At 35.7% G+C, this 12,586-nt stretch overlaps 1 protein-coding gene across 8 annotated transcripts in view; it reads right to left on the bottom strand.

Annotated features, from left to right (window-relative positions):
* Positions 1-12,586, bottom strand: part of AKAP9 (A-kinase anchoring protein 9) — a 124,800-nt gene that overhangs the window by 87,832 nt on the left and 24,382 nt on the right. For 7 of the 8 annotated variants that reach the window (XM_075049036.1, XM_075049064.1, XM_075049054.1 and 4 more), the window contains 2 exons: positions 8,643-8,897; positions 303-347 (listed from right to left, as the gene is read on the bottom strand). In XM_075049036.1, the coding sequence (XP_074905137.1) occupies positions 303-347; positions 8,643-8,897 (300 nt within the window). The remainder of the gene's footprint in view (positions 1-302; positions 348-8,642; positions 8,898-12,586) is intronic. The other variant, XM_075049096.1, reaches the window with a different exon arrangement.

The following is a 12,586-nucleotide window of genomic DNA, read 5'->3' as shown; positions in this document are numbered from 1 at the left end:
ATGCACAGCCGCAACTCCAATGGCAACATGAAGCATTAATACAACCGTAACGATGACATTGTCACAAAAGTTCATGTATCTACTACATTATTGATTATAGTAGCCATCCCATTACATAGTTGACATAATGCCTGCTTTAGTGGTACATTACTCATACCAGTAATGACATGCAACAGCTTTGTCTATAATATCACATCTGTTCTTTCTTTCCTTCTCTTTTTGAAAAACAATGCACAGCATTGCAGTAAACATGTAAAATAAAGTTGAAAGAAAAGTTAGGAAAAGCATTACTTCAGCCTTACCTCAGAACTGTAATCTTCTACTGTGGTGGAAATTTCACTTTCTGGCTAAAATAAAATATTAAAATATTTACAATGATGGCACTCTAAAAATATTAAACAAGACATTTTCCATCTGTTTCTGAGAATGTAGATAATATTTGAAAATATTAAGGTATCCATGAATTTGATTAGAATACATATAGCGAAGGCCACCTTCACTTCCTTGAAATCTCAGCTTTAAAAAAGAAAAAGTTACTTTGCTCTTCAACTATGATCATGGAAACATTATAATTACATGACAAAGTCTTCTAATGAAAATATAGCGTACAGGTACAAAATAATATTTTGGAAATGTAACTTATTTCTTTAAAAAAAAAAAAAAATTAAGGAGTACCAAGAAAAGGGCTTTTCTCTGATAGATTAATTTTACCTAATTAGGAATTTTGCTGGCTTAAGAACATCATCATATACAGAATGCCATTTTCATACATGCAGGACTTTTGACATTGACTAGAATTTTAAAGCAAATACTCATCATCTCCTTCAGCTTCCATGGAAACCAAGGAAAGGTAAAAGTGATCAGGAAGAACAAGGACAAAGACTCAAAACTTGTGATCTAATGAATTAGAGCAATTAAAGGAACAAAGCCTTAACAAAGTGAGCATAAACATACCATGGAAGATGCCTGAATTAAATATAGAGTATCCTGATGAACTACATACAATGTATCAGATTTGAAAATCAAGATGTTAGTAGGAAAATATGCAAAATATTTAAATTATCTACATAAGGTCCACTATTGGGGAATAAGCAAGTACCCTTTTGAACTTGAAAAGTGTAATTTTGAGTTAAAACTACTTTAGCAAAAATGAAATGTACATAATAGGGCTTCTTCAAAATTCACTTAATTTTAGCCAGCCTTACATTAAATCAGTCTCCATTTTACACTAGATTCTGTCAGGCTTATTTTCAAAGGAACATAGTCAGGTTTGCATCAGTAGACATCAGTAAAATTTGGAACTGTCAACTGCGTTTTGTTTTGTATTTATTTTAAAAGAAATCTGCCACTCAGACCTACTGGAGCTCTGCAGTTTTTATAACCCCCAAATCATCAATTCTACATATGTTGAATCCAATATGTAGCTCCACAATGTAATTAACCTAAAAAAGGGGTATTATTTTATGTACAGAGTACACAAAACTAACTTAAAATATAAATGTGGAAGCTAAAATTCATACAGTGCATATGATCTTAAAAAAGTCCACCTTAAAAATAAGCCACAAACTGAAACAGAAATCAAAATTATGTTGTAAACCTACAGGGTGACAAAAGTGTTTCTGCCATGGAATACACAATTAGTACTTAATGACATTTAATTTTTATATAAATATACATTTTATTCATATTATATATACTTATATACATGCATACACACACACAAATTTTACTTATGTGTATATTTGTGTGTGTGTGTATATATATATATATGCATACACACACACACACATTCATTTCACATATCGTTTGTAATCTATGTCCTTGGTCTAGGACAAAGTCCTCCAGAAGGAATAAAATCAGGGAAAACCACATTCTTACTTATTTTCATAATACAGATAACAAATGTATGGCCATATCCTCCTACAATTTTTCATGGTTTGTTCCAATTCAGAAGACTTCACAAAGAAAGATTAGAAGTATTCCTACAGAAGCTCAGAAGTATTCCTATAAATTTACATATTTAATTAGATCTAATGACTTTTGAAGTTCTTTATACAGTGCATGAAATACACTTCTTAACATGCAAAAAACAAGGAAAAGTAGTGTGACTTCTTATATAGTTTTTCCTTGTAATGCTTTTGAATTATATAAACAGCCCCTTTTATAAGAAAGTTGATAAATGAATGTTTAGATCCTGGGATAAGCTCAAACCTAGTAGATAATCATAGTAAAAGGCCAAGAACTTGTAGATTGATGCTTAGGCTAGAGTGAGAAAATATGAGTTCCCTAAGGAAAGTGATTACTGAAAATAATTCTCTAATTTTTTATGGTAATTTGGCCAGATATGAGATTTTTTTTTTTAAATGAGTGTATTGCTTCTCCTTCCTGAATACCAATCTAAAGTAAAAAAAAATGAAAATAATTTTTTAAAACTTATCAAGAACCATATAGTGCTCCATCAGTTTAAGTGTGCAGTATCTGTTAGCAGCATAAATAATCCTTCTAAAGTATCTCCTTCAATCCTGTATCTAGATAGTTTTTTGGCTGTTAAGACCAATTATTTTTGGCAAGGGATTTATTGAAGATAAGCAAAGAAAGATGGCCAAATGAACACAAGTTAAATGGATCTGCCTTCTATGCTAAGGGGTTCATCCAAACCCTGCTAAAAATCAGTTAAAAACACTTAAATCCTATGAGCTCACACATTAGACTCCAACACTGTAAGACTTAATGCTATTCTTTTACTGTCAGAATCAATAACATTACAAGTAGTCAACATTTTATGGGCACTTATATTGTTCTCCAAGCAGCTATGTTCTATTCCTAAGACCTGACCAACCTTATTTCAAAATCCAGTTCCTTCTATTATTAAGCCATCCATTCCATATGCTTCGATTCTTTTATGGTCAATAGAAGTAATTAGGTTTTACACAACTCATCTGTCTGAACCACTGGGGTCCAGTTTAAAAGGAAATACTTCAAAAAATTCATATATATACACACAGTTAGCAACAACACAACATCTTTTGTCAGGATAATGCGAACAAAGCTATTCATCAGTTCGCTCAATATTTTATGGAATCTGAAATAGGTTTCTGTCACACTCTGACTTCAGGTTGTTAGTTTGCATGTATTCTACCACCCATGTCCCACAGCATTTTCTTGCTACAAACAGATGCTCTCTTCTGGCAAGATGTTTTAATTTTTTATTTAATATTTTCTTCACTGACAACGTAGTTGATAGTTGCCTATAAAGAGTCTTTGAGGTGTCTGTTCAGTGTGTTTTAAGTATCTCAATCAACTCTAAAGGTAGTACCTTTAATGATAATGCTTAAGTATTCAGAAAATTAAAAACACTTTCATCTGTATACATTCTTCAGAGGAAATACTGCAAGATGATACAAAAAATGGGAGTAATCAGCCTGTGAAACACAGGAGGTCCATTTCAGAATAACTTGTTTCTGTATGCAGTTAAGCATTGCTCAGAAGTCACGTTCTTCAGCACTGGACGCCCAACATTATCACAGGATTCACAAAAGAACTCATATACGAAATTGGCCACAAGAACTGAAAAGTGATTTTTATGTTTCTTTAGAAAACTTTCATAGGTGACAATAAAACATTTTGCAAGAATGGACATCCAATACTAAACTACTCAAATTGCAATGGATGAGAGTATTAAAGGGTGAGAACCAAGACTGAGTATTCATGGAACAGAATTCCACCTGAAGTAAATTACTGACTTTTTAATGACCTTAGTGTAAACTGTTACAAAAATTTAACTACAAAATTCTGGACTCGTTCTTGAACATGTATTAGCCAGTGGTAGAAGCAAAACCAAGTTATTTTATCGTGGCCAGTTTCACATGGGTCACTAGCGATCCAAAGATAATCAAACCTGAGTAAGACTAATTAAGAGGACCATGACTAGTAAGGGAGGCAAAGAGAATGTAAACTGAAAATCCCAGTCATGAAACCCTCTCTTTAGGTCATCCTGAACTTTATGGGCCTTTAATACTTGCAGAACATTCTGAAGTGCTATTCTTATACATTGCCTCACCATGCCTTTCTTAGTTCCTAATCCAAAACCCATTCAATTCAAAGAAATGTATTCTCTGGTAACTTATGACCCAAACCAATTGACTACAATCAGATTTAAATAGTGGAGATAAACCACTGCCAAATCTGAACATAATGTGCAGCAAAGTAGCCCACTCTTCAGTGTATAAATCTCCTGTATCAGAAAACATCATCAGCAGAGAGGTAACCTAAGGATTTAATTAGGTTTTTATTCTTTGGTAATAACGGCCTTATAAGTGTTTAATCTAAACACTCTGTAAATCTGCAAAGACTAGGTAATACAGGTAATTTCTGTGTCAGTAAATCTACTATATATCAGTATTTACAGAGAGAAAGGAAGGCATCATACTACAGGTTGTCTTACATATCAAGAAAAATTGGCAAGATATCTTGGCAATCTCTTGGCCAGGCAGCGAATGGAAAGATGACTGGCTTCAGTCAGAACCACATGCTACTAAGAACCTATTCTCTTCTCTCGAGGCACTGACTTTACTACTGAATAGACCACTTCCAAACATTTGTTTACCTTCATTCTCCAATTTCAAAACATTTTTCAAGTGATGCTAGATTATCTGAAGTGACTGGGCTAATTTTTACTACATTTTATTTAACCACCCTTTTTTTCAAAACCTCCATCGTACTGTACATCCCAAAATATCTCTTCTCTAGTCAAAGCCTTTGGTTGCTCTTTGCTTTCATGTTTCTATCATAGGAATGCCTCACCCACATTCATCACCTATACCTTTTCTCACTGAGGTGTCCTCTCTGTTTCTCCACACTGCTTATGTTTCCATATTTCTGTCACATTTCTTCCTTAGTTCTCAAGAATCCTACCCAGTGTCTCCTCCTTACTCTGTTTCTGTTCTTTTCCTGTCAAATCTCTGGCACTAGCAACTGGTGTAAGTTATAGAAATGAAACAATGAACACACTTCATCACATACCTGAGTAAACAGTTAAGCTATTCTAAAACTATTACCAAATGGATTTGTCCTGTGAAAAACAAAAGACGAGTTACTAATCCAACCTTAGTCAATTAGCAGGTATTCTTCATCACAGAACTTTTAACTTTTCTTTTCTAAGAAGCTTTGTATAATAGCTTTTACTACCCAGGTGACTCAAGGACAATTTTACTGTGCCACAGGTTAATTTCTTTTGCTTTTCTGGCATTAGTACATTCTCGCAAAGCAGCAAGCTCTGATGCATTGCTTCAAGACTTCTCAGAGAAGGTGCTCTCAGCAATTATTTACCCTGGAAGTAGCTTTTGCTTTCTTCCATATTTAATTGCAGGAAGTCACAAAAAGAAGCAATCCTAAACCCAGGAGTTTCATTGATCCAATTTACTTCCTCGGCTGTGTCTTCTAGATTATTTTTACTTCTATATGGAAAAGGACACTATGGATGTCAAGACCAAAAGATATCAGGGTGCAACAGAATGAAGACAAAAACCAAAGGCAACTAGAAACTCAACATATTATTCTCTTTGTAAGATGAAGACAAAAAGCATTTAGCACGAAACAAGTTAAGATCCAGAGACTTTAACCAAGAAATACCAACTGGCATTTCTCTAATATATCTTGCAAATAAAACTGTTCCTCTGATAGAGGATGGAAAACCTTATAGGAATTACAAATAAGTTCAGACAGAAGGTAAAATGGAATAGATAAGGACAGTACAAAACAATGATAGTTATTCCAGAGTTCTTTGAATTAGTTTCTGTAACTTGAGGGATTACACGGGATGGAGGAACCCACCCTTAGGAAGACAGGGAGAAAAAAAAGGGAAAGGGATGACTGCAAAAAATAACTTTGAATTCTCTAAACAGACTTTTTGCCTTCTCTGAAAAGGAACTCCTCTAACTTCAGATAGGGAATAAGCTCCCAGAGGCGTACCTCTATTTCACTTTCTGTTATTCATATTGAGTAAGAGAACTCTCTGTTATTTGCATTTGGACATGCTAATTCCACTGGGGACTAAAAAATCATACTAGAAAAACTGCAGGGAGATAAACTGCTACCCACAAAATTACCACAAAAGAGCTCAGTCAGGATTTTTAGATAGATGGGCAGTAAAGTCAGATGTTCTGAGTCTATTTTGTGGTACAGAAAGAACAATTCTAAATAAGAATTCCAGTAAAGGACAAAATAAGTAAGTGGAATCAAAATTTAGCTAGAAAATAATCCTGCATGATGCCTCCAGTAACCTTGCCTTACTCTTTTGACACAGCAGCCTATAAAGATTTAATGTTGGGTGAAAAAGCAAACAGCTCAAAGAAGCTGTCTGTAATTCTCCATTGCACAGATTAGCTTGAAACTGCCTATTACATTGGCTGTCATTTCAACTAAGCAAGCTCTAATCCAATTACTGTAATACAGGCTCTCTGACCAAATCATTGCACTTTTAAGACTAAAATCAGTAAGTTATAAGATTCATTGAAACTATTTCAGAATTTTTCCTCTTCTATTAATACTGCACAGATAGAGACTTTAGCAATCATTTTCCAACTCCAAAATACCAATTACTTATTTAACATGAATAAGCAGGCCACAGACAACATGTAACAAAGAAAAATGCTCTCCCGATTGGGAGCAGCTTTTTTTTGGTGGAAGTGAATACAGTTTTGGAAGTCAATAAGACATGAGTAATTCAGGATAGTCAAATTACAAATAAACACTAATCACCATACTTATTTTTTTTAAAGCTACATTTAAAAAAAACCCCAAAACAAAAAAACCCCAACATACCAAAACCCCCTATGCATCTCTATACTTATTTATTTAAACTTAAGTTAAGCTGCTTTGGGAATAAGGCAGACCTCATAAAAATCGTACTCAATCTTAAGAATATATTTATGTATGCAATCTTTAGCAACTGCAGTGTAGGTATTTTTTCCATTTTTAAAATCATCTGTGTCTTGTACTGTTAGCATTCAGAAGCCAACATAGGCTACTAGGACCAACCTGATCTAATTAGACCTGCTTTGAGCACAGGATTGCACTAGATGACCTTGGAGGTCCCTTCCAACCTAAATTATTCTATGATTCTGTACTTTACCCTGTTTCTCCAATTGTAGTAGAGATATTTACCCTGACTGAGAGTAAGTACATCAGCAGAGTCCATCTGTAACATGCAATCATGATATACTTCAATATATATTTAGTTAAGAAAGTGTCTTCATACAGTTACATATTTATGTAGACTATAATAGTTAAAACAACAGTTTAAGTGATTCCCTTTAAACAGTGCTCTGCCCTAACAGTCCTCTCTCATTAGTTGTAGATAACCTGCTGCATTTCATAAAGTACACCTTTCTCTTCTCCTAGAAGGCAAAAAAGTCTCACCTTCACCTATGAAAACAGTCATTCAAATACTCTTCAAAAAATTTACTACCTCCTCCAGTAAAAGCTACGAGTGGAACAGACAGTTTTATTGAGTTACTACAAACAGTTCTGAAGCCCTCACACCAGCTTGCTAAGTATAGATACATGCCTTTACTATGTAGCTTTTCATGAAGTTCAAAATATCTAGTATACTGACATACTGTAGGCTTAAAATTGTAAAATAAATGGATCAATTACTTTACAAGTTTTTATTCACATGTATGATTTGGTCTGCCCCTCCACCAGGGTAACTTTTTTTTTTTTTAACACAAACGCAAGAAATTTTTTAAAAGTGTAATTTCTCTATTACTTCTCAGCTGCAGGAAATGAGATTATGGACCCAAAATAGTTACAAAGGGTCTATCCTAGCACAGGACTGACAAGTCAAAATGCATTGTGCTCATCTGTACTACATCTCTCAGAAAAGACTGCATTCACATGCACAGAGCTGGGATTCTGCATTGACCTGCTTGTTCAGAATGCCACTCATCCTTTTAGAGGCACTGCTTTCACAAATAGAATAAGCTATTCTGTAAATAACATCAGCATCTCTTGTCCCTCATATTTGGAACAACATACTACGTTATGTGAATTCATGTCCACTCAGAACTGGAGTGCCAGTGTATATCACATGGGGCCTCTTACAACTTTTCCAGAGCATGTACTTTCAGCCACTAGCAATCAGGATTATATTTCATTAAGTAGTAAAAGTATCTATTTATCAGTCTCGTAAGACATCCAGTTCTAAGTAGTGTTTTCTAAATTCATTCCTCCTCCTCATTAACCAGAAAGACTCAAATTACATTATGGATACAAGAAAGATGTTTAGTTTTGCATTTTGCTCTAGCCGTAGCTGCAGTGATCAAAAATCCACTGCAATTTGTAAACTTTTAATAAAACAAAATGCATAAAATGAAGCAATAAAACAAAACCAATTTTTGCCCATTTAGGGAGTACAGCAGTACCAACAAACTTTCCATAATCTACACTACACTGATTACGACAGAAAACATGATGCCAGCAGGCAGGTAGAAAGTGCCTTCTCTGGACATATTAAGGACAGGCAGAGGAGGCAAGGAAATAATATCCAAAATCGCATATAATTCTTTCATTTCCACTCTCAAAATTAATGGACTATTTTTCCCTCCCCAAAAGTAACTGTTTACAGCCTGAGACAAACTTACCTCAATGGTGTAAGTCTGGCTGTGTTTGATAATTTCTCCACTATGCAAAGTCCTGATAATAGCAAAGTCAGCAGTAGCAGCTGCTCCCCTTCGGCTGCTGCACGTGGATGTTTCATCACCTTGAGATCGATCAGTATCAATCCCATCTCGTATTGATTCTTCATCTTTGATGTTTGCTGTTTTCTTCCTCTTTTTCTGCTTCTTTGATCCATTTTGACCATTGGTTTGCGCCTTCCGCTGCCTAAATTGGGCAAGCTGTATAGAAGACAAAATCTTGTTAAAGATGAAAGTTTTCCTCTTTATTACTAATGACATCCACTACAAAGGCTTACCAGCTGTTCTACATAAAGCTTCAAACTAATCACTGCTGAAAACAAGTTGGAAGTTAATGCTGCATATCTAAGACACATTCAGATTATTTTTCTGTTTACATAGTTTACCTTAAAAAAATTCTTAAATGTGAAACAACAATCTATTAATGAATTCCTTTTCAGTTTCATACTAGCAAGTTACTGTTCCACAGATTGATACCTAGAAATCAAAACATTCAAAGGTAAAGGTACAAATGTCACTATAAAAGACAAATAGAATGAAATAACCTCTGATCTCATTTTTCAATTTTATAGTAACAAATACCTCAAAAATAATTTACAGAAATTACTTTTAAATTTTATACCAGAGACAGATAAAAGCAAATCTCTCTTCCAGCAAGTATCACAAAGTTTTTTTAAAAGTTTGTTACAACTGAAAAAGCAGATCAAGTTACTGAAAACATCATAAAGAAATAGCAAAATACATAATGAGGGAATAGTCTAAAAACAAACAATAAGCAAATTAAAAGATACACTACCTTGTAGCAAAACATGCTGATGAGCAAAAAGTCACAGGTGAGCCAGGCACACAGTTGAAAAACCAATTAGTATGTAAGCTATTCAAATACTGTAAGACACTGCCTTTTGAAGAGCTTATCACTTTTAATCACTTTATAGTGGTTTACACAAGAAAATCCATTTAAAATATTTTTTTCTTAACAAGAACAGAATTTCTGTTCAAATAAGAAAAAGCAAGCACGACAGGTTTTACCAATTAAAATTCAAAATTAAACAGATCCTACCAATGATATCTGGAAACAAAGATCATTATTTTCAAATTGAAGAGTCCAACATTAATTAAGTGCTACAATATATTTTATAAATGTAGCTCCAACATAAAGCATACAAATCAAGATCCTAAAGCTTTAAATACTTTTTACATCAACTAATACCCAAGTATCATGTATTTTTTATAAATCTGCTGTAATCTTAAGAAAAATCTATAGAAAAGATAGCGTGTTTGCTCCTGATATTCACCAATCGAGAAAGCCAGGCTTCCATCCAACCTCTTCAGCAACATGCAAATCAAGCAGGACACATGGATCCTCTTTCCCAGTCACCGGTTACAGTGTGAGCTGTCACTTGAAGTGTTCTCTAGTTCTCATCTGGCCCCAAGAGAGCTGAGAAGCCCCAATCTAAATAAACGCATCACTGACAGATCACTGCTGACTTCTGGCTAGTTTATGCTTACATCCCTTTATTTGTATTTCTTCATGGGTTTCTTCAGCCTCCTTCTCCATTCTTAGGATGACTGACAGCTTGGCACATGGCTCCTGCTCTGTTTACAGGAGGAGGACCTGAAGATTTCCTGAGCAAAATATGCTCACCTATGTATTTAATACTTAACTCCTCCCTACCACATCCCTAGTTAGTTCAACTTCATGATTTTTTTTTTCTATTTTGTAAATAGGCAACTTTCATTGTTTCACCAAAACTCTATTAAAGCTTATAAACACCACAAATTCTGAACAGGAAAAGAAAGGATAGTCTCCTCCTGACTTCAAAGTTTAAGGAAGAAAAAAAAAAAAGCATAGATTTAGCTTCTTAAAAATGAGAAGGGTGAAGGTTCCATTTGTCTCTTTATGACATTACTACATTCTGCTAAAACTGTAAATTTACCTCAACAAAATAGTTTTCAATTTAACCAAAAGACAAGCAGAATTTGTCCAAATGCCACAATGACATAAAACAGATAACCTGATTTCAAATGCAACTACTGAGATTTCACATTTTTTACTTTTTAAATAATGGAAGACATGTAGTGCCACTGGTCAAGAACTCTCTTCCCCAACTTGATTGAAACCTTCTGTAATGGAAAGTTAAGTTGGCTTTTTAAAAGCAGCTTTACAGTCTTTATTTGTCTACAAAATTAGATGTGTAGCTCAAGGACAAGTGAATTACTCTGGGTCTCTCCTCAAGCATTTTGCATATTTTAGCTGAGGCATCTGGGTATGCCAGATTTCTCTCCTTTCAAAATTAAGTTGTCGACTCTCACTTGTTCAGAATTAACAGATTAAACTCTACCATGGCAGTTATAAACAGACCTTATTTTTTTCTGTTTAAACGTTGCTGAAGATGGGCACATATGAAAGCTAAATGCATATGCAAACTAAACTGCTCTATTTTTATATTACACAAGTTCTCAACTGACAATTTCTGTACGAGTATTTAATATTTTGGAAATAAATTACACTACACTATTAGTGCAGATGCACGCACAAATGATAGCACTTTGTACTCTGCACATTCATGTATACACAAAACTGTCCAGCTATTAATGCAACATAGCTTCAAATTCACATTTTTAATCAAATTTAAAAAACTAGAAATGAGAGAAGCAGCATAATAAAAAGCTACTGGTAAACAAATACTCTCTGATGCTTACATCAAGACAGGGGAGTCTCAGATACCTAATTCCTTCAGAAAATGGGACTCGGGAACTAGAGTTGAGGATCTATCTACACTTCAATGACAAGCAAGAAAACTTCGAGCAGCAATCATGGAAACTAAGGAAAATAAATTTGGTAGAATTAAAACTTTCATTAAAACAGAAAAACACTTCCAGATTTTGTATTTCCCCAAAAATTGTTTTTCCAGTGTGAACAAAATGTGAAACAAATACAAGCTGATACAACTATACATTCCTTTACCCTGTTGTATTGGGTTTGTGTGGCAAGGTTTTGGTAGCTGGGAGGCTACAGGGGTGGCTTCTGTGAGAAGCTGCTGGAAGCTTCCCCTATATCTGATGCCAGCCGGCTCCAAGAGGGACCCACCGCTGGCCAAGACCGAGCCCATCAGCAATGGTGATAGCACCTCTAGGATAACAGATTTAAGAAGGGGAAAGAACTGCTGCGCAACAGCAGCTGGAGAGAATGAGAATATGTGAGAGAAACAGCCCTACAGACCCCCAGGTCAGTGAAGAAGGAGGGGGAGGAGGTGCTCCAAGCGCCGGAGCAGAGATTCCCCTGCAGCCCGTGGTGAAGACCCTGGTGAGGCAGGTTGTCCCCCTGCAGTCCAGGGAGGTCCACGGGGGAGCAGATCTCCACCTGCAGCCTGTGCAGGACCCCACACCAGAGCAGGTGGATGGCCAAAGGAGGCTGTGACCCCATGGGAACCCCGTGCTGGAGCAGGATCCTGGCAGGACCTGTGGGCCCATGGAAAGAGGACCCCACACTGGAGCAGGGGAAGAGTGATGAGTCCTCCCCCTGAGAAGGAAGCAGCAGCAGAAACAACAACTGCAACCCCCATTCCCCTGTACTGCTGAGGGGGGAGGAGGTAGAGAAAATCGGGAGTGGAGTTGAGCCCAGGGAGAAGGGAGGGGTGGGGGGGAAGGTGTTTTTAAGAATTGGTTCTATTTCTCATTATCCTACTCTGGTTTGATTGGTAATAAATGAAATTATTTTTTTTCCCCAAGCTGAGTCTGTTTGGCCTGTGATGGTAATTGGTAAATGATATCTTCCTATCCTTATCTCAACCCACGAGCCTTTCCTTATATTTTCTGTCCCCTGGCCAGCTAAGGAAGGGGAGTGATAGAGTGGCTTTGGTGAGCACCTGGCATCCAGCCAGGGTCAA

Source organism: Buteo buteo, chromosome 2 (genome assembly GCF_964188355.1).
Source record: "Buteo buteo chromosome 2, bButBut1.hap1.1, whole genome shotgun sequence".
In the NCBI taxonomy this organism is placed as follows: Eukaryota; Metazoa; Chordata; class Aves; order Accipitriformes; family Accipitridae; genus Buteo; species Buteo buteo.
Note: the sequence above shows the minus strand (reverse complement) of the source record. Positions and strands in the feature narration are given on the sequence as shown.